Source organism: Anas platyrhynchos, chromosome 3 (genome assembly GCF_047663525.1).
Source record: "Anas platyrhynchos isolate ZD024472 breed Pekin duck chromosome 3, IASCAAS_PekinDuck_T2T, whole genome shotgun sequence".
NCBI lineage: Eukaryota > Metazoa > Chordata > Aves > Anseriformes > Anatidae > Anas > Anas platyrhynchos.
The window spans coordinates 6,603,477-6,624,745 of record NC_092589.1 but is presented as its reverse complement, the minus strand read 5'-3'; the positions used below and the strand labels follow the sequence as shown (position 1 = coordinate 6,624,745).

General features: G+C 39.8%; 2 protein-coding genes across 3 annotated transcripts in view; one reads left to right on the top strand and one right to left on the bottom strand.

Moving 5' to 3' along the window:
- Nucleotides 1-210: 210 nt before the first annotated feature.
- On the bottom strand, nt 211-7,345 carry PEX13 (peroxisomal biogenesis factor 13). Its single transcript, XM_027453279.3, has 4 exons — nt 7,053-7,345; nt 4,644-5,341; nt 4,085-4,210; nt 211-3,552 (listed from the first exon to the last, which is right to left on the bottom strand). The coding sequence occupies exons 1-4, from the start codon at nt 7,124-7,126 to the stop codon at nt 3,257-3,259; spliced, it is 1,194 nt and encodes a 397-aa protein (XP_027309080.1). The 5' UTR covers nt 7,127-7,345; the 3' UTR covers nt 211-3,256.
- PUS10 (pseudouridine synthase 10) overlaps nt 7,256-21,269 on the top strand; it is a 34,567-nt gene continuing 20,553 nt past the window's right edge. Inside the window, exons 1-5 of one of the 2 annotated variants that reach the window (XM_027453278.3) lie at nt 7,256-7,295; nt 8,192-8,328; nt 9,921-10,187; nt 11,960-12,046; nt 19,343-19,377. In XM_027453278.3, coding sequence (XP_027309079.1) covers nt 8,203-8,328; nt 9,921-10,187; nt 11,960-12,046; nt 19,343-19,377 — 515 coding nt within the window. In that variant the 5' untranslated portion in view covers nt 7,256-7,295; nt 8,192-8,202. Of the gene's footprint in view, nt 7,511-8,191; nt 8,329-9,920; nt 10,188-11,959; nt 12,047-19,342; nt 19,378-21,269 lie in introns of both variants that reach the window. The other variant, XM_005016919.6, reaches the window with a different exon arrangement.

The window sequence follows — 21,269 nt, the reverse complement described above, 5'->3', positions numbered from 1 at the left end:
AAACTTCTTTTGGAAAATTTTCACTAACAAATCAGATTTACAAGAAACTATTTTTTTTCTTGTGTTTACTTGACTAGTACATTTCACCAAGATAGATGATCAGTAAGTAAAAACCATCTTACTAGCTCAGATGCAGTCTAGTTCCACATAAGGATTTTTTTGAACCTGTGCAAAAAAGGGAAGATGTTATTAAGTTCTACTAGACAAAAGGAGTGTTCATAATTTATTTGTCAGAAACCTGAGCGAAGCTTTGAACATGTGCACGGTCATGTACTGCTAGCACCCAGAGAACCAGTCAACATTGGCAGTTGTCATTAGTTCAGACAGTATTCAAGCACAAAACGGTTGGTATGCTAAACAGTCTATAGTAACATTCAAGAAAAAGATTAAACTAAAATTTTATATAAGCAAATACTGTACATCTGTTAGAACCTTCTTGATCTGCTACAGGTATATAAGTAGTTCCAAAGAATAATAAAGGTAACTTAGTACTTACAGATCTTAATATAGGAGTCAATTGCCTAACACGTAAGATCGGCACTATTTCGACTGCATCTCTTTCCTAACCTCCTCTTGTACGTACTCCAGGTGGAGCCACACCTGCGCCTTTTAGTCTTCTCGCTGTTCTGAAGTTGGGCAAGTCCTGAGCAGCCTGTCAGTCAGCCTCTCTTTTTCCAATCAGCATCCACTGAGATGTTTTTTCTCTAGGCTGATGTACAGGCAGAGATAGAGGCAATGAAATTCACACCTTTTCCCAACACTAGTTTGTACATGTAAAGAAAAAAAATCTAAATCTTAAAACAGTATATATTTTACTTCAATTATTTTTAACACCCATCTGCAACCAATACAGCTAACTGTGAGCTAAATAACTTCATTTCCTCAGAGCCTTCTTTTCCCATTAATCACAAGATTGAAAGAATCAAAACTCTTGACAAGATTTAGCAGATGTAGTTATGACCGTTAGCGATTGGTAAAGCTAAACTCCTGTAAAGACAAGTCATTAATAACCTACTTTTCTACTAAAAGTTTCCAAAAATATTATGACCTGAAATGTGAGAGTTAAATCCATCTTTCTAAAAATTTGTAGTTTTAAGGATTCTGATGAACATTGAGGTACTGTCTTCCTGACTTGTTCTGAGCAGATAAACATAAGTCTACTTGAATGGATATTCCACAAAAAAAGTTTGGGTTTCATTTATTCATTTATTTAAAGACCCTTCCTGTTTGAAGTCTTCCACTGACACAAAAGAGGCTGGCAGTCCATCAGTTAAAACTCACAACAGTAAAGTAATTCCCTCCATGAATACACACTGTAGGCAGAACTGTACACTGAACAACTTCATTCCCCCCACCTTTTATATTTCAGGGTTGTTTGCTAATTTTATTCAGAAACAGGTGTTATTTCCAAATATAGAAAAAATTCTTCAGTGCCCTGATACACAAAGAAATGTCTCAGGAACGTGTTCTGTTTTAAACCTAGTTTTAGTTTCCCATTTCCCCTTTAAACTACTCTTTCCTTTTCCTCTGCACTTGAGGATCTAACAATCTAGTAAAAATGGTTACTCCCAATATCTGAGCACAACCACTTCAATTCTTGCTTGTTATCAGCAGCCATTCAGAGGTTACTTTAAAATCCAAGGTTCCAGCGTAAGATGCATCTTTTCAGCCACCCTACCTCAATAATGCAATGCTCCCTTCAATTTTCCTTGTCAGAGACTTGTCGTGGTAAACAGAATTCTTGTTAACTCAAGGCCAGCAAATGTAATTAAAGTATAAATATTGAAAGCTCTGCTAATACGTAATGGATGTTGAAGATCTCAGTAGAAACAGTCAAATTGAAACTACTGGATCAATTAAGCAAAGGGCATGTCCTACTTTTACTAATACTTTTGAGTACCTTTAAAATAAGAAGAAAAGCTATTTTAGTGATAAAGATAAGCTTCAGGTATTTTTTCCACCGCTCTAACCTTCAGAAGCTCAACACGTTATATATATGCATATATTACACACACACATATATATATTCAAGGAAAAGAGTTATTCTTTGCTTCGTTAAGAAAAACTGTATTTGAAATACTGAATTCTCAAACACCAATGTGAAAGAAGTACCAAGCGCTTGGAACAGTCTTAATGCTTTTATGGCTTTTGATAAACCAGAGCCCTCAATTAGTATGGGCAGATACAACATGAACAACCTGAAAGGCAGCAGAAAGAGTTAACTCCAAGAACTTAACTAACTGAGACAACTAAACAAGAAACTTTACTTCTTTTCTTTTGCCACTCAGTGGAATTGTTAACTCCCCTCACACTTCAAAGCATTAACCGCTGCACTAAAAATGCAGCATAGGTATTTTGACATTCTTGAAAAACAAAAAACAAACAAAAATAAAGAACCAAAATACACTGAGATGCAGATGGCAGTTGATAGGCTATTGACAGGCAGTAAATAGGCTATGATGCAACACGGCTAGGAGCGATGATGATAAATTAGTTTACTACAGAAAGGAATGACAGTAAGTGCCCTGGAAAGTGCTTGACCAAGTGATGCCCTTCATTCTAATGCTCTTTTAATAATAATAATTATAATAATAAAAGTTAGAACTACTGCTGAAGGCTCACTGTTCTTCCTCTGTAATTCCTAATCCATCTTTCATGGTACCCCCCTTTCTTTTTCATGAGGTCTTTATGACAGAAGCCCTACTTCTTACCAAAAAGCAAGCAATTGAGATCTAATGATTCAGCTGTGCCATGTAAATCTCTTGCAATTCCTATTCCGGTCAGAGGAAAACAATGCACTATTGCTCTTTTATCATCCTCAGCCTCCAGTTCTGGAGGGCTTTTCACAGAAATCCATTTTTTCCCCTTTGCACATTTATTGAAGTGGCATCTTGTCAAGCTGACATTCCAATGAAGACTGGACATTAATCTCCAGATTTCATCAACACTTTGTCTACTTAACAAAAACCGGTCAGTCCTCATTTGTTTGTTTGCTTTGTTATAAGCGCCTCAGCTTTTCTTGACTCAAGATCTTACAGCTGCTGCCAGGTGGTTGGGTAGAGTCACTACTATACAGCCATAGGTCAATCAAAAATAAATAATACAAATTTGAGCAATCATCTCTCCATCCCTTCACCAGTCAGTAGCAGCAATAACTGGTAAAGACCCATCAGTGTTCCACTACAATACAGATTTTCAACATACCCTAGGTTTTACCAATAGAACACAGTTCAGTTGCTTCGTTGATGAAAGTGCCTTAGAGTCCCTGTTTCTCTCCACTGACTACAGTGGAGTCAGATGCAACAGGAACTTTACTACTTCCAGCAAAAACAGAATCAAAAGCAGCTTCCTGTTCCTCTAAAGTCACAGCAGCAGCGGATCCCCTATCAGGTGTGCCGACAAAGGATGGCCGTTTTTCCGTAATCCTTTCCAGGTCCACTGTTTTCCTACCTCTTCTTTTGCCCAGTATTTTGATGTAATTAGCTGGCACAAGTCCTGTTGTGTGGCCATTATAACTAGCCAAAAGCCAACCACGGATTTTGGGTTGTTGTTCTGAAGAAGAAAACACAAATGCACTAAGTTACAAAGCAATTCAAAGTATGTTGCAGCTGAGGTACAAATACACCAGAGGTAGAGGACAACTAATCATGCAGAGAAAATAACTCTGTGATAAAACGCAGATACAAATTTGTTCACAAGAATAACAACTGGAATCTGCGTAAGTGAGGTACTCTGAGGAGCACTGTGAGGCTGAAGTTGTTGATACCACCAGATTTTTTCCACAGGAAAAATATTTTTCACTGTTGTACAGCACACATGAAGAAAAATAGCCGTGAGGGTAACCACAGAGTGCTCCCTGAGTAAGCTTAGGCTGTCTCGTACTTTAGGGAAACTGAATAAAATTATTCAGTAAGTTTTGTTAGAACACATGTAATAACTAATGGAAAAAAAAAAAAAAGCAGTAGAGATGAGGAGTTGGGTCCAACAAGGTGTTTTGGTTTTATGTCCCCCCAGTCTCAGACTGTAACAACATACATGTAACTTATTTCACATGTGATCAGAAAACAAAAAAATAGAAGTTTACCTTTGGGTGCTAATTTGAGTATGTCACCAGCACGGAAAGAAATTTCTTCTTCTGAAAGCGCATTGAAGTCATATTCTGCTCTTCCAACTACATGATCATCTTCACCACTTGCCCAGTTACTAGACACTGTTTCCAAATAGATATGAAGAAGTTACTTGCTGTGAATTAAGTACTTGTTTGATTTTAATAAAATAAAAATGGGGAAGACACCTTAACTGCCTTGCTAAAACTTCTCTGACAGAAAACTGTCAGCAGTAACAAACAAATCATGATTTGGTGAGACAAACCCACCCAATAGCTTCCCCTCTCTTCCCCAGCTGACACATCTTATAGAAAGGACACAGAAATAGAAAGAAACTGTGATTTCTGAATCACACAAAGCATACCAAGAAACTGCAACCTAACTCAAGAGTAGGCTATTTAGACAGGTCATTACCTGCTTAAAATTGTTCCCCAGTACCTAGTTAACTTCCATTACTGAAATATAAGATTAATCCGTACACATGATAACTAAGTGAACGTATACTCTGCACTTCTCTCACACAGCAGATTATCTTACCTGTTTCTTCATCAGTATATGTAGAAAGCAGTTTCCAAATCAGATAGGGACCTCCCATTATAACAGCAAAGAACAAGAAAATAGGCCAGGATTTTGCTGAGTTAGCTGCTTTGTCTTCAAGACCAACACGAGCTACTGTCCCCGCACTTTCAGCCCACAAATCCTCATTCTCAGAGCTCTTCCGCAAACCTAGTAACCGCTGCAGACGGTGGTAGAGATATCTTATAGTTCTTACTAAAGCGAAAGCTGAAAACACCTTTGTGAAGTGTACTCTGAGGCGGGAGAAGTGATTGGCTACATCCAACACGGCTCTGAAACTGTTGTACACAGCTGAAAAAGTAGCATCCATCATCATGCTGACCGAGGCAAACGCATGCACGATACTTTCAATGGACTGAAAGGCGCCTCTGCTGCTCTCTTCAGCCTGCTGAACAAACCTGCTGGGAGGAATATCATCTGTACGAAAGCGGTTATAACCCAAACCACCGTATCCATAACTGTAAGGACTATAGCTTCCATAAAAAGAGGTTCCATATGAACCATAGCCTGGAGTATAAGAACTGCTATAGGCTGGCCTGAAAGTGCTCAGACCGCTGCTTCCTGTTTGCTGTGATGGTCTTGGCAAAATAGGTGGGGGTATTCGTGCAACTGTGGGGTGTCCAGGTCTGGTCAGCAAGTTGTCACCCAAGTCAGGAGACCTAAACAAATTCAGACAATCAAGATCAGTACTCAAAATAAGGTTGCATTTTTATTTTCCTCAGAGGTCTTGACTAACTATAAATATGATAGCGCATTTCAGTAGTGTCAGGTTGAGGAACTTAGTAGCCAGTATATTGCACAATGTTTGTGAGAAGTAAAAAATTCAGCCAAGAAACACAGGTCTTTTAGGAAAAAACAAAACATTACAAAAAAAAGAGATATTCTTTGTAAGGATGGAACTGCAACCCAACTGAAACATACAGATGGAAAAACCTTCAGCTTATTTATCATATAGACTAAGAAAGCAGGAAATGCTGCATCCAGGCCTATCACGCCTGCTGCTGTAACACCAAAGTTGTTTATCTTCATGCAAGGCTGTCTTACACATGCAACCAAGAATATTTTGCAATATGAAAGCTTTATTTCCAATACTTGTTCTCATCTCTCCTAGATAATAAGCCAGTGGTACAGCAGGAAAGAAGCCTGACAGCTCCTTTGAATCCACCCCTAGAGAAGGGGGTGGTGTGACCTAATTGAGAATCCAAACCATTATACAGCATGTGCAAGGCCTTAGGGTCCCCTGCTTTACCTTCTCTCCCCAACCTTTCTAATCACCTTTATGCAGAACATTTAGAGATTAAATCTATTATCAGTTAGCAGAAAAGGTGTTATAAGTCAATCTTTTTTTCTTTTTTTCTTTTTTTTTTTTTTTAATTAAATGAACTTCTGGCCATTTGCATGCCTGTAAATTTCAGTCGGCTTACCTATGCCCTTTGCAGTAAGCCTCTGAGCACTAACTAGGGTGGTATTTGAATTCTATGAACCAGGTGCCAGCTTTTGCTCTTTTCAGCGTGAAACACACTTGCTATTGTCAGTTACACCTAAGATACAAAACAACTTCCTCTGAGCAAAACCTACAGTTGGCAAAGCAGAGCATAATATTTGTATCTTCATCATGTTCGCCTCTTCCATCTTAGACTTTAACTCTCCCAACAGTTAAAAACAGAAACAAGAATAAGGCATCACCACAGAGGAGACGCTACGCACCCAACAGGCGCTTTAGGACACCTCACTTTTAAGCTCCTTGAAGCAATTTAAAACGAAGCAGATAATCCCACCCAGGAAAAATAACGTTACGCTTCCACTCGGCGAGCTGCAGCTTGTGGTGCGAGCAGGGACCTGCTGCTGGGAGCTGCACCGGCTCTGGCCCTCGGCTTGGGGCTCACCTTTTGCCCACTTTCAACTCCCTCTAACTGCTACCACGGGCACCGAGTGACAAACAAGGCTGATCCTCACCCACCAAGCTTTGATTTCTGGTTTAAAAAAAATGATGTTGTGCACCACCCCGCGCTGTGTTTGCTGACAGCAGGCAGCGGGGCCAGCTGCCCCCATTCCCCTGCCCGCCTCTCCCGGGAAGCCCACGCACCCCCTCGGCCTCCCGAGCCCTAGCAGCGTGTTTCCCCACCCGGGGCCGGCTTCCCCACGCCGCACACCCTTCCTCCTCCCCAAAAACCTCCGGCGAGCGGCCCCAGCCCACCCCGAGCCCCACGGAGCCCCCTCAGGCTCCGGCCCGACCTTTGAGCCGCCCTCAGGGAAGGCGGCCGGGGGGGGGGGGGGCGCTGATAGCAGGCAGGCAGGCAGCCGCCCGGCCCCATTCCCCGACCCCATTCCCCGTCCCCAGCAGGCGCCCCCCGGCTGCCCCGCACTCACTGGAAGGCGGGCGCCACGCTGCCCGCCAGCCGCCGGTTCTCCCAGGGCTTGGGAGGCGGCGGCTGCGACGCCATCTCCGCCTCGCTGCGGGCCCGGCTGTGGGCACGGCACAGCCCAGCCCGGCCCCCGGCGGGCGGGTGCGGCAGCAGCGAGCTCCGCTCCGCTCCTCTCCTCTCCGCTCCGCTCCGCCCTGCACCGCCTCTGCGCGGCCCTCGGCCGGCCCTGCCGCCCGCCCGGATCGAGGTGAGCGCGGCTGCCCGCGGCCTTATGGCGGCCGCGAGGAGCGGGGCGCGGAGGGAGCGGCTCCGGGAGCCGCCTCAGGAGCGGGGGGGGCCCGAGGAACCTCCCCGGCTCCCCCCTGCTGGGTCTCCGGGGCTTGGCGGTGAGGGAGTGAGGCGTCGGCACGGCCGCGCTCAGGTGGCAGGAAGCTGAATTAAGTTAGCCCGTGTTTCCCCAAAGTACGTTTATTTTTATTATTTTTTTTCCTTCTAAAATGGAATTTCGAGTTTTCTACCTGCTCCTCGTTTCTATCGCCCATCATAAAGAGTCCCCATCTCGTGGAAAATTAACCGAGTTAATAACTTTTCCTATTCTCTGAAGGTCTTCCGTGACTGAGGTATTTCTAACGCTATGTGAGGGACACCAGGTGTGTACCAACGCACCCTGCCACACAACGCCTCAGGTGGCATCAAATGCTGCCTGGAGGAGCTAAACCCCAAATAAAACCAGGTCTTCCGCCAGCGAGCAATAGACTTGTGGAAATTTAGTCGATAAAAGATGTTACAGAGGCAACAACAAAACTGTGGGAGACAGAAGAGAAGGTTTGGAGGAAAGATCTGTTAGTTTACCAACAGACAAATGACAGCAGCTCAGAAAAGTCCCCCAAAGCAGGGATAACTGGACACAGAGGTAATATAACCTACACACACACATTTTCCTCTCATATATGTTTGTCCCTGCTTTGGAAGACAGTAGACTAATTGAACTTTTGGTATGAACAATTGTAGTTGTTATATGCGTCCTCAAGTTTCCTAGATAGCCAGTAAGGGTGAGTACCTCACTGGGAGCTAATTGAGTCCTTTTATTGTTGAGTTGCTGAATTATGTTTATCCTTTTTTTTTTTTTTCTTTTAATTTTAGAATTATCCAGCATGTCTTCGCTAACAGAAAAGGACAAACCAATTGTTCAGCTATTACTGAACACTGGCACTTGCCCACGATGTATTTTCAGGTTCTGCCGTGTGGGATCACAGACACTTTATAGACATCCATACAAGGTTTGTTCTTTGTATTCCTAATTAGAATGTGTGAACATATGAACGCAGTGCTCTTTGCACACCCATTGGAGATGATGTTGCATGCTCAGGTTCTTTGCCTGAGAGGAAAATGCTTTGCAAAATGAGTTATGGAGAATGACTGCTACACTGTGCAAATCTGAGAACTGACGAAAATGGTAGAATACAAGAATTGTTGTGGGTTTGGTGTTAACATTGACTGTGAAAGTTGCTACGCGTTACCTGGAAACACCGGTAAACAGGGCAGAGTAGCTTCTGCAGAGCACGGATCTATCACTTCTTAAGCAGTGCAGCTATGACAGTTCCCTCCTTTATTTTTCCTTTAATGTATTAAGCAGCAAAGAGGCTGTGGGTCACTGCAGCTAATACAGAGAAGGAACCATCTGTTTACTTTTGCCTCATACTTCCTCTTTATTTAAACAGAATTGATTGGTGGACTCTAACTAAAAAATGGCCCAACAAGGTGAAGGATAAATCTACCATTTTCAGACAAACTGAGTGTTATTAGGCATCCTGTTTAGTAGACCTTACTGCTGAAATTCAACATTCTCCAAATTTTTCCTAGTTGTGCACAATCATTCTTGCCTGTGTTCTTGTATTAGACATTTCTCAGCTTGGTTTTGGCTATTTGCTCCTCTACCATATTGTTTCTCTGAGGTATCATCGCGCAGGCCAAATATACATTTCCGTATACCTGGTCCAATCCCTTGTCTTTATGCTGGCATCTTATGGTGTTTGTCTTGATTTTTTATTTTTTTTTTTTTTACCTTTATTCAAGTTTAGACGCTCCAGAATTCATCTTTCAAATTTATCTTCTTTATCCTTTTCCATTTTCTATCAATCATTTGACAAGTGTTCATTCTGTATGCTGGTTTTCATTCTTTTGCAGCTCTACCCAATTTTCCTACTGAGTTGTAACAACACAGTAACTGCTGTCTTTTGTGTTGGAGATGTTTTAATAAATCTTTTTTTCTGAACTATATCTTATCTCTCTATGTCATCCTTCCTAAATTTCGGATGTAGTTAATTCTCTCTCCTCACCAGCACACCCTTGAATATTTGTAGGCTTCTCTCGTTACATGAAGTTGTTCCTCCTCTGTCACGTGTATTTAATTTCACCCTCAAATTTATCTGGCCTCATTTTCTTCTCATACTGTAGTGGCCAACTGTCTTCCTAGTCATTTTAGCTAATTGAGTTGGGATAATTAAATTCTGACATAATCTAAGTGACAAAAAGACAATAAACACTGGTTTTCATTGAATAGCAATGGGGTTGAAGATGAATGAATTTCTGCAAGTCAGTCTGTGAAATGTTACCGCTTTTCTTGGATGGCAAAGAAGTCTGTTCAGCAAAAATCAATGTCTTTGGGTAACATTTTGACAAAAATACAGCTTGTAGCTTTTTTAACTGTGCAGATGTCTTTTGGTGTAAATTAAAAGTTATTAATTACATACACAAAGACTAAAGTTGGGTGGTTGCTACTGCCTTTTAGAGCTGTGTTTGTAAGTGCTTTTTACAGCATTTGATAAAAGAGAAGCAATCAACAACAGTACAATCCTTTTGTTTGTGTTAGGATTTGATGAAGGATCTGACAGAATTCCTAAAAAATAATCAACAACAAGAAGATGCAGCTGGTTTTGGCATAGTTGATCCACCATGTAAGCGAATCAGACTTGAACACACAGAAGAGGTGCCTGATGATCTGAACCAGAATGGAGTGCTCAAGCACGTTCCTTTGGTTAATGATGACAGTGCTGCTGTGGAGAACTCGACTGTGGAGGTTTGCAATGTGTGTTTGGGAATTCTTCAGGAGTTCTGCGAGGCAGACTTTGTCAAAAGGGTAAATAACCAGTTTTTAATCCATACGTGTACTTTTTAGGAGCTTTTGTATGTTGGGGCCTGCAGCATGGAGTTGGTTATTAAAAACACCGTATATGCAGTTAAACGACTGAGAGAAAGAGCAAAGCATTTATCCATTTTGAATATTTGAAATGTAGGTGGCGCCATTCAACTACGTACTGCTCGTTGACATAGTGTTTGCATACCTCTCCTGCAGCTGCAAAATAGAATTTGTCAGTGTGACCATATTTTACCCAGGGTTTCTCATAATGTAACTTCAAAAATAGCAGTGCAGGTGCAATGGAATGACTGATAGAAACCTTTTTTCCTAAGAAAAAGATTAACAGATACGTAGTTACGCGAAGTTAGGAGATAACCTGAGGTTCAGCTGCTTAGAGTACAAATAAAACCTCACTGTAAATGATGATCTCTGTTCACTTTTTGCTATGGAAAGGTAAAATGAGGGGGGCATCAGATGCAGTGCTCTTCAGCTTAACTAAGTGTTCCTAATATAGCAGGAGTGTTTCTTTACCATATAGTACTATTTAGAAAGTCACAAAGGAAGAAAATGTTTTGGTGATACAACAGATTGCAGACATTGGAGGAAATATAGGAGAGTTACGGGCATAATGAGCATTGTGCACATCTCTGAGCAATGAAATTGCTTATGTGAAAACCTAAATGTCAGCTTGAAAAATTCCACTTGCATTGGAGGAGTCTAACTGAGATTTAATAGGAAAGAATTTGGTTTAATAGCATTACTGTATAAAAACTAGAACTAAATAGAAAGTGTAGTATATAGTTTCTGTTGAAGTGTGTGGTATTTCTTTTTTGTTTCCATTGAAAGAGTGCATGTATGTTTACTGAATCTACGTTTAAGACTTGTTTTGGAGATACACTCTTGCACAGCAATGGAAAATCTCACAGCATTTGTTACAGGCTCCACAAAACCTGTTTTTCTTATGAGGAAATTTCCTTGTTTGAGATGTCGATTTCATCTTGAAAGCTCGTAATTAGTCTTTGTTAATATTCACTAAAATCACTGAATTTATTTATTTTTTCTCCATGTGTGTTTAAGCTTCCTTCCAGTAGAGACATGCAGCCATCAGTTTTCACTAGCTTACTTGAAAAAGCTTGATGCCTGTTTTGGTTCTTGCTTTATTTCCAGTGACAAACATGATTTTTGTATCAAAGCACAGTAGAAATCTAGGCGACGTTCCTACTTACTTGTAGTGGTTGTATAGTAATCCCGAGAAAATGTAGGTGTTCTGTTGTAAACTGAAAGATGAAACATTCCGTTCTATTCTGTTACTTTGAAGGCTGAATTATTACTGTGGAAACCCATTTGTTTCTGTCTTATCCCAGGACCTTAAACATTTTTGTTACAGAGTTGTATCAGTGCCACAAAGAAAAATATTCTGAGTCACCTGTTCTAGACTTTGGTCACTGTGGTATAATGCCTTACACCAAAATTTATGTATACAATTGGTTTTAACCATAAAATAATGAGTTTTGTTGTTTCATAATGCCACAGCAATAAGGATAACAGTTCATTAGTGTCATCTGTTTCTTGTTTGTTTGTTTGTTTCCCTTTTAAAAAAGGGCTTGTATTTCAATAAATTATCATGGATTAGTCTAGTTTGTATGCTTGGCATCTATCTGAGTGTGTATTAATATGGATTTACAGTGATGATGCTAGAATAAAGAATATCCTAAAAGATTATCAACTCACTTCCATTGCTGTAGTTTAATATTAAAATCCTTCTCTTATAGGTGTGTGAAAAGGTTAAATCTGCTGACTATCAGTTCACCAGTTTTGTATTTTCTGTGTCACTACCCCCACAGCTGTCTGTTAGGGAGGTAAGTTTTTACAAATATATTTTCATAACTTAAATGCGTATTAAAGAAAACAACTGTGAAAGGTATGAACTGGAGATTGGTGTTTGTTTGCTTTTTTTAAATAATAGCAATTAAAAATCAAACTAAAACACGTTAGAAGTGAAGTCTACTCACCCCTTCCTTTTTGCTGAGTATTATTGTAATTAATAAAGTGTCTGAGTTACTTCGGTTTTCAGTTAGCCCAGGAGTTACTTTACATCTGAAAAACTAAGAGGAGTTTCTCAAACCCTTAGTGTATTGTTCCCTTTGGTACAGATGCCTGTTCTGCTTTGTGGATCTTCTTAGAGAAGGAATTGCACAGCTGGTGCCTTTCCTGAAATAAATGATAATTGGTACGGCAGAATACAAATGAAGAAATTTGAAGATGAACTCTTTAACTCCACAGCATTTTAAACGATGTAAAAATACATATTTCAGTAGTCACCTGTCTTGGGCATTGTTGAAAGTCTGGAGTTGTAAAACTGCTGATTTTGATGGCAATTCTAATCAAACCTAAATTGTTTACATTTCAGACATTTAGTTACTAAAGATAATGATAACATGGGAAGTTTATAACCCTGATAATTTCTTTGCCAATGGAGGGAGGATACTAAGTATGGTATAACTTGATTAATCAAGCAACAATTTTTGCTGACTTGTGAGATGTTTTACAGTGCTACCTTTCTTTCTAATATAAAATGATGCAAAAATACAAAGGGCAGCATGGAAATCTTTAAAATAGGTGCCTCCCATAGTAAGATGTAGTAGAAACTTCAGAATGAAGTCTTCCTCGATTTGCATAAAAATCTGTGGTGATGACTGTTCTCATTCCACACAGCTTGATGGTTTAGCTACCTAGTGTACTTTTATTGTTGAATAGTACCGTTAGTTCTTGCTTCTCAGGCAAGTGGCAGTGCAATAACTGTGTTGTGCTGACATATGTTCTGATTCTAAGGCTGATTGCACATCAGACCGTCTACTTCCTATCCAAAATTAAGCATGGTTGGGGTGTTCACCTGAGCTGTCACTATGTTTGGTACAATAATACCAGAACAAATTGCTTGGGGCTTTCTGTCTGGTTGAACTCTCTTTACTCTCATTTCATTTTATGTTCATCCAAAAAATTAGATTTATCAAAAATAAATTTTAAAAAAAAAGCACTTTCGGGCTAGGTAAGTATATGGACGCATGCATTTGCAGAACGCCAAATGTTGGTCAGAATTCCTCCAAATTAATTCCCAGAATTAAGCACAGAAGTGTTAACTTGTTTTGTTTTGTTTTTTAAAAAAGAGAAGCCTTATTATTTTCAGGGTGCCACTGATCAGGTCTTTTCAATTCCCAGTCTACCTTCCTTACTCTATTTATTGTAGTGACAGTGAGTGATCTAGCTTAAAAATATATTTTTTCCCAATAGCTTATGTATGTAACTAGGAGGCAAGGAGAGAAAAATTAGGTGCTGCTGTTCTTTTGCAGTGTCCTTGTGGGTCTTTACCAGAATGCCTCGGTAGAGGGAGTTATTGCATTGCAGTTCTAGCTCACTGCTGTTCTCACGCTGGTCTGAGCAAGTAGGGCATGTGTTCCTCTCTGGTTTTGAGGCCGTCTTGGCTGCAAATGTTTTTGCAAAAAAATAATAGTTTGCTTCAGAGAGTTCCTCTTGCTGACTGAAATCTTGATGATGCTCGGTGTGGACTGGGAAAACTGACTTGACAAATGTGGTTGGTAGAAACCCAGATGTATTACTTTATAATAACTTTGTCTTCTAAGCACAGTAAACTGTTAGTTTGATAAAAGCGGTGAGATGATGCTCCAGGTAAGGTTTCTGGGTCTTATGCTGAAGCAAACAAACATTACTACAGTGCTTGGTACAACAAAGGGAATAAAAGCTGCGGGGTGGGTCCAGAAATGAATAGGTTGAATGAGATGAGTGAGTGGGAAGCTCTAAAAATATGTTCTCTTTGGAAAGAGTTTCAGTTCAGCTGGAAGCAGGTCTACGTTAGGAGGTTCCTGCTGTCTTTTCTGTTCCACACCTTCAGTCTTGCCAAATGCTAAAGCAGCTGTTTGTGCAGCGGTGTTCCAAATGGAGAGGTGAAAATGGTTGATGGTGGTGATGAGAGAGAGCGCGTTTAAAATCATGTTTTTTTGTTTAGCACCTATCCGTGTACCACTTCAAAAACTAAGTGGTGAAAACAGTTCCTGCTTTATAGTTACAAAAAAACGGCAGGTAATAGAAGTTGCCATGTTTCAAGAAATGTTGTGTTTAAACGATGCTCTTTTGTTAAATTTTGCTATTAATTCTTTGAGCTGCACTCTACAAGAACACATATAATTTTATTGTAAAAGGACACCCCAAAGACGGACTCCCTCCCATTGACCTTTTGTATGACACACAGATTTTCTCTGACTTACTTTAAAAAAATCAGAAACTGCCTTTTAATATCACCTCCAACTACTTTGATTATGACGGTTGTCATCCTGCCAAGCCTAAAATGTAGGACAGGAGCTGAAGAATAGGGGGACATAAAATTTACATTTGCATAGCATTTGTATCTGTAATGCAAAGAAGCTCTCACCTCTTCCTACAAGTAGGATGTTTGATTAAAATAAATCATAAATACAAGAGTCCCAAGTTTATGTCAGACAACTATATTAGAATTTGAAGTGAGTCATGCCCTTCAAAAGGGTAACTGTTAGCTGTGTCTGTAGTCTCAGTTGTGATCCATCATCCTGGTACTTGCTACAAGGACATTGATGCAAATAGCATCTGTAGTCATTACTCCCTGTAGGACTGCGTATACCTCATCATGGAATTCCCCATCTCGAAGCTCTTTTCTAATACGGAGAAAAAACGCTGTGGCTGGGATTGCACATGGTATTTCAACAGTTGCCACTGTGATTCCTCAGATAGCATTAGAATAATATCCTGCAGCTTGTAATCAATATAGTGCCTGTGCTGGTGTATTTCAGAAATATGTTTGCTGTTAAGCATTGCCCTGCAGGCTTGAGCTCTGTAATGAGCATTTTTCATTTTCAAACCACTTCACAAACATAAAGTAATTATGAAGTAGAGGGATCCGATCCCCTGCTTCGCATACAGCTGGGAAAGAGCGGAGCAGGGGAATTAAGGCACAGGAGTAGAGGGACTGGTTGAATGTGATTTGGAATTTGGGATCTTTTGGCTTCTGTGCTCACAGTACCCTAATCTATTGTTTTGCCTTAACTGAAGGGGAAAAGTAATTTCTTTAATTTTCTTTTCACTTTTGAAGTCAGGAGAGGGGAGATGAGATTTGACCTGTGGTCTTATTGTAGCACAGTCGGTTTTCTGACACGCAGAAGTGTTCTCTAGTTTGTAATTGTGCCCCTGTAAAACAGGGAAACGGAGTGATATTAGCCACCCGACGGAGTACCAAACCTTCATTGTGCCTTAAATCAAGGAATTTGAGATTGTTTAAATTGGCATTTGTCAAAGGCAGATTTCTAGACCTGGCTCTGCGGTTGTCATATTTTCTAGTTCAGATGTATGTTCAGGGAAATTCAATTGGAAACTGTTTTTATTTATGATTTTATCTGGGTTATTATGCAAACAAGATTACAATATACTTCATGGCATTTTGTGAAGCAGTCTTACTCATACTGTCTACACATGCACTGTAATGAATCACACTGAATTTGAGTAAACAGTATTCCATCAATACAACCATATTTATTTTGTTCAGTGCTGTGCTGATTTGTGGATCACGTCGCTAACAAAGTCTGTATTCTCTCTCCACCATCCCTCTTTCCCCTTAATATTTCTAGCACTGTTTTTAAGATTTTTCTCATTCTTTTAGATGTACCAAAGGAAGGATGATAGACATTTTTTGATTGAGTTCCTCTATCAGCATGTAAAAGTGATACATGATCCGGTTCCTTCGGATTTCAACCAAAAGATGATGTGATCCTGGCTCTGCTCCTAAAAGTTCGATACATGTTTTCAAACCTCTTCATTATTTCCTTGACAACAGAGAGTAATTATTTTGACAGAGCATGGGGTAGAGGAGGAGGATGTTTTTATTCTTACAGCACCATATATATCATATATGAAGAATGAAAGACGGGGAAGGGATTTAAGATGCTGAAGAATGTAGATCAGTGATCTTCACAATTTTAGAGGTAGGGACTTGGTTTTGGACATTGCATGTGTGTATATGGTTGTGCAGTCACCTTTCTGGAGTCCACAGATTGAAACCTGCTCTTTTTAATTTTCCATTGTAGTTGTTTCAAGACAAACAGCTTGGCTTTGGAATTCAGAGGACAGTGAGAACACTTAGGCGTTCAGACCGCGTAAACAGCACTGGTTCAGTTAGTTAAGTAGTGTTACACCAGTCTTAAAGTGGCACAGGGGTTGTTAGCAGAGGAAGAACAGAGAATGTTGTTGCTTCGTTGTAGGAAGTTTTCAAATGAGTTGTTTTTTTGTTTGTTTGTTTTTGTTTGTTTTTTTCTTATTAATGGCCCTTGCAATAATAGGCGTTTTGTTGAAATAGAAATGATACAGGTTTTCTGAGTACGTGTGTCCAGTATCACTTCTGGCAAAAGTAACTCAAGACCTAATACAAAGGCCATTTGAGGTCAAATTTAAAATTTTGCTTAAATACACTTCAGGTTAATAATTCAGTTAGTATGTTTTTACTGCAGTGCAGAGAGTGGCAGTCACTGTTGGCGCGTGCAGAGATAAAATGTAAAGCCTAGATCATTGAACAATTACTAAAGTGCAGTAATGGATCACCGTGTGGGATCAATATGTGAGTCCAAAGAGAAGTGAGTGAGACTGCAAAGAGATGCCCCTCTAAAATGTCTAGCTCCCCAGAGCAAAGCTGGGGAAAGATATGCTTTTGGAAGCTTTTGGCATAAACACTGTTCTTTGGAAGCCTTCAATTTCTTGGTCCTTTTTAATTGTGTTCCAGTCTGGTAGTGTTTCACTGATTTGTTGGCTGATGCTCCCTTGTGCTTACTTTTGTATCTTTCTATTGTTCTTTCTTACCACTGGTAATTTTAATTCTGCTTTTGACCTTTGTTTCAGCCACTGTTAACTCTTGTACTGCTGAGTTCCAGTTGTGGGTGTGACATCTAAGTGATGTTCCTGGGCAGTGCCACGTTAAAGGAGCCTGCTACATTATTATTTTTTTTACATAAATATGGTTGCTAGAGGAGGGGAGTGAAAGCATTTACCATGCATGGATTGAGGACAATCCAGCACTGCAGCGGGTTGTCCAGAGAAGTGGGGCAGTCTCCATTACTGGAGGTTTTCAAGACCTAATTGGATAAAGCCCAGAGCAACCTGGTCTGATTACATAGCTGATTCTGTTTTAAGCACAAGGTTGGATAGAGACCTCCTGAGGTCCCTGAGTTATCCTCTGGTCTCTCATGTAAGATAAACATTGCTTCTTGGAACCTCCCTTCAAAGTAGTACACCAGGAGCTGCCGAAGGTGGCATTCACAGAGGATTTGCACAAAGCTACAGAGGGGCAGCTGGGAGAAAAAGAGAAAAAACGAAAAGGAGAATTCAAGGTGGAATCTGCTCAAGATTCTCAGATCAGATCTGCTAGCCTTTCCTAGGTATGCTGTGTAATAAGTAATTGTTAGTGAATTCCAGCATTTGTACCAACAGCTTCTTCAGGTTTCTAGTAGCGTTTCATCTGTTCTGTAGCTTTTCCATATTCAGCCTGTGACTGCTTGACTGAGTGCTGAGCTTTAAATGAGGGGCAGTCCTCAGAGAAAGGGTTCGTGATTGCCTTAAGACCAAGTGTGTCATTTATTTCGTGTTTTTTGTAATGGATGCTAACTGTATTAGATGTTTTTTTTTTTAATAATATGCCAAACCAGTTTTCAAGTAGCATCCATTCAGATGCTTTTTTTCATTTCTCTGTATGGCAGATAACTGCTAGTTGCACTTGACTTAGGCTGTCAGAGTCTCTTTCTAGTTATAGTGTTAATAACAAGTTTCAAACTGCTTTTAATGCAGCCTGTTCTGTTTTTAAAGCTAGATGGGATTTGAGGTGACTTCGTTGTCAGTTTGCAAACTGATGTCTCAGAAATGTATGCAGTTTGTTTCAGGGAGCTGGGATTTCCCACTCTCTTTTGTGTCACTTCCCAGGTCTCTCCAGCAGCAGACTGAATGCTCATTAGTACTCAGGAATATTAATTCGTTTTAAGTTTAGCCAGATATACAAGTAGATTCTGTGTCACTAGGAACATTTTTAAAGTGGGTGTTTTTTTCTTAGTGTGGAGCTAGTGTTATCAGCAAGAGAAACCTAATTGTTTGCCCATGTAGAACAAAACCAGTCCTTAGCTTTTTGTGTGTTCAGGATTTAAACCTCTAGTGTATGTAAATGCTGTGATCAGAATATCAGCACAACTTTAAGCTTTGCCTGTGTATCTTCAATTATTTCTCAAATGCAAGAGTTGTTCTGGAAAAAAAAAAAAAAAAGAAGTGTGTGGTGGGGGCTTCTGCATTTGACATCATATGCCATATACACTTGTTCCTTCAAAATGTAGGGTGAAACTTCAGATGTGATAAATGGAGATGTAGAGGGAGGAGTGTGTAAAAGTGAGAGTCTTTTCAAAGGGTTATGGAACAGAATAATATGACACACTAGCTTTGGCAGGATTGTTTTAACCAGCACATTAAAAATCTGCAAGTGGAAGAGGGAAATATCAAAATATTTGAGAAACAAGAAAATTTAGCGTAGCATAACAGGCAAAAAAAAAAAATAAATCACTTCAAGTTGTTTCCTTTGACTATCAGATTTTTGATGTCCAGAGTTCTCTGTCTGTCAGCTTGTCTGAGGAACTGCTAGAAGTTACTTGGAGAGGGTGTCTCCCATGAAGACCCTCTTTCTGCCATATAATCAACTCTTTTTTTAGATATGTTAAAAATACGTCAAGCTTCCAAATGATGTGATGGAAAGTTGATTCAGTTGTCCATTCCCCAAAAGCCTACCTGTGTTTCTGTGAGTCTGGTGATGGAAGAATGAATAACAGAGTAAGAAACAGCTCACACATGCAGAGCAGGGGTCTTTTGGTCACTACGTAGAGGGAAGAACAAACACCAACTCTGACCTTCAACTCCTAAATAAAAGCTAAATTAAAATTATAATACTTCATTATTGTTCTGATTATTATTTTTTTTTGTTTTTGTTTTAATTCTGCTAGCAGTCTCAAAAAGTTGGAATTTTGAACCTTAATTTCAGCTGCATTTTTTTTTTCTTTCTCTTCTTCCTGGGCATGGCTGGTGACATATAGCGTGCTGCTTGGCTGCTGGTAAAACAGGAAATGGGGTGAGTAATTTCTTTTGGCAACTCTCACATCACATCTACTAGTGAGTCCCCCAGATTGAGAGAAAGGAGAGATACTCTTACTATAACTTTTTTCCAGCATAGCAGAAATGAGAAACCACTTAATGCAATGGACCTGCTGAGATATGTACATTAATAAAAATTTTTGAGCAATTAATGAATTAATACTGTATTTTCAAGATCAAGACAGTTACTTTCATATAAAGGTGCTTCTGCTAACATTGTGGAACATGTCGAAGCACTTCCTATATTCTTGGCTCAGATTTTAACTTATTTTGTATGTTTAAAGCTAATCAGAAGGAAATTCAGAATTAGGATATGCTGTCATTTTATTTTATTTTTTATTTTTTTTAATCATCTGCGGCTTGTCGTCTTGCTGCATCTTGTCGTCTGTCTGACAAGTCTTCTTCACCATTTGTCTGTATAAAACATTGTGCAGACAAGAAGATGATGTCTTGTTATGATCCTATTGTTCAGTTTACACAATGCTCACAAAGGATAAGATGGCACCTGGGGTTTGTTTTGTATCCCGGTTTAACCTTAATTGAGGTTTCTTACCTCATTTGCCTTGTGTGGTGTGGTTATAGCTGGGACATGGCATTTCAGCTTGGAGTGCAGGCTGTCTATATAACTGTACAGCTTCCAGTCAATGGTCCCAAGAGGTCCCATAATGCCACCTGTGAGCCAGAATTGTTCCGTACACTGACGATGTAATGAAATATGGACCTCTTTGTTTTGCCACCATATCATGTTTAGCTTACATTAATACTGACTGAACATTTTTAGTCAGATAATGGTGAAAAGTCAGTTGTGGTAGCAGAAAGATGTTAGTGTGGTAAGAACAAGTTAGTTTTGACTCTGCTTTTTACCCTCGGTGTTTTGAAATAAATGAGTGATTTTTTTTTTTTTCTACTGTGGGACACTCCCATTCCTGGCCAAATGAGAACATGTAGAGCCATTTTGCGTGGATAGGTTGGCTTTGTTGACAAGAGAAAATAAATTCACTTGTCTCAAAGTTAGTTGAAGATGCTGGATTATTCTTTGGTGGAAGCCATCCTGAGTGGAAGTACAGTTTCAAGATATTTATAGAAAGCCAGAGTAAAAGTTGATGAATCACTTCCTACTTTGAGACTAATTTAAAAGTCATTGTTTCATTAAATTGCTTGAGAGGCGATTAGCTTGTAGAGGGCACATCTTGCCTGAGTAGCCATTGGTGCCATTTGTATATGAGGACACGTGCTTTGCTTTGGCAGGTCATAAGCAAGGGGTTTGAAATCACATGCTGGCATTCTTACAGGCATCTGCTTCTTTTAACTTCCCTCTGCATGGGTGAAGATGGAGTGGTAAAGGCCTAGTTTTGTACCTACAGAGTCAGATCCCAGCAAGTTCAGCTGAGGTTTTCACCTGGAATTTTCCCCTTAGGAATTTGTGTCCACTGGAGTTCGTGCCCTCCTTTAATGAAGGACTGATTCGTCCTTTTAACAATAAAAAATAAGCCTTACAGAAGGTGGTTTTTTGTTTGTTTACAACGAAGAATTATTTTTTTTTTACATCTCTTCCTAAGCTTTTCTTTGTGTAGACTCTAGAAAGGCTTTTGCAACTGTTGATCTACCATGAAACTCTGGCATGAGTTTCCTCAGTGCATGTTCTCTCAGACAGGAAGAAACATAATCTGTTTTTAAATTGTTAATGAAAGAAACACTGGCAAATAGAAACAGGGCAAAGCAAGACATCACTTTGGCTGGAACCTGGACAAGAGACTCCTTAGCAAATAGCACAGGTGCTGCCCTGCAGGATCCGGATACTCAGTTTACTTAAGCTGAACTAGATGTTGATTTACTATCAGAAGTATCCTGGCTCCATCTGCATGTACC

Coding starts and splice junctions, on each gene's coding strand:
- PEX13 (XM_027453279.3), bottom strand. CDS start 7,126: ATGGCGTCGCAGCCGCCGCCTCCCAAGCCCTGGGAGAACCGGCGGCTG. Junction 5,342..7,052: donor AGCGTGGCGCCCGCCTTCCA/GTGAGTGCGGGG, acceptor GAATTTGTTTAG/GTCTCCTGACTTGGGTGACA. Junction 3,553..4,084: donor ACTCAAATTAGCACCCAAAG/GTAAACTTCTAT, acceptor TTTCTTCTTCAG/AACAACAACCCAAAATCCGT.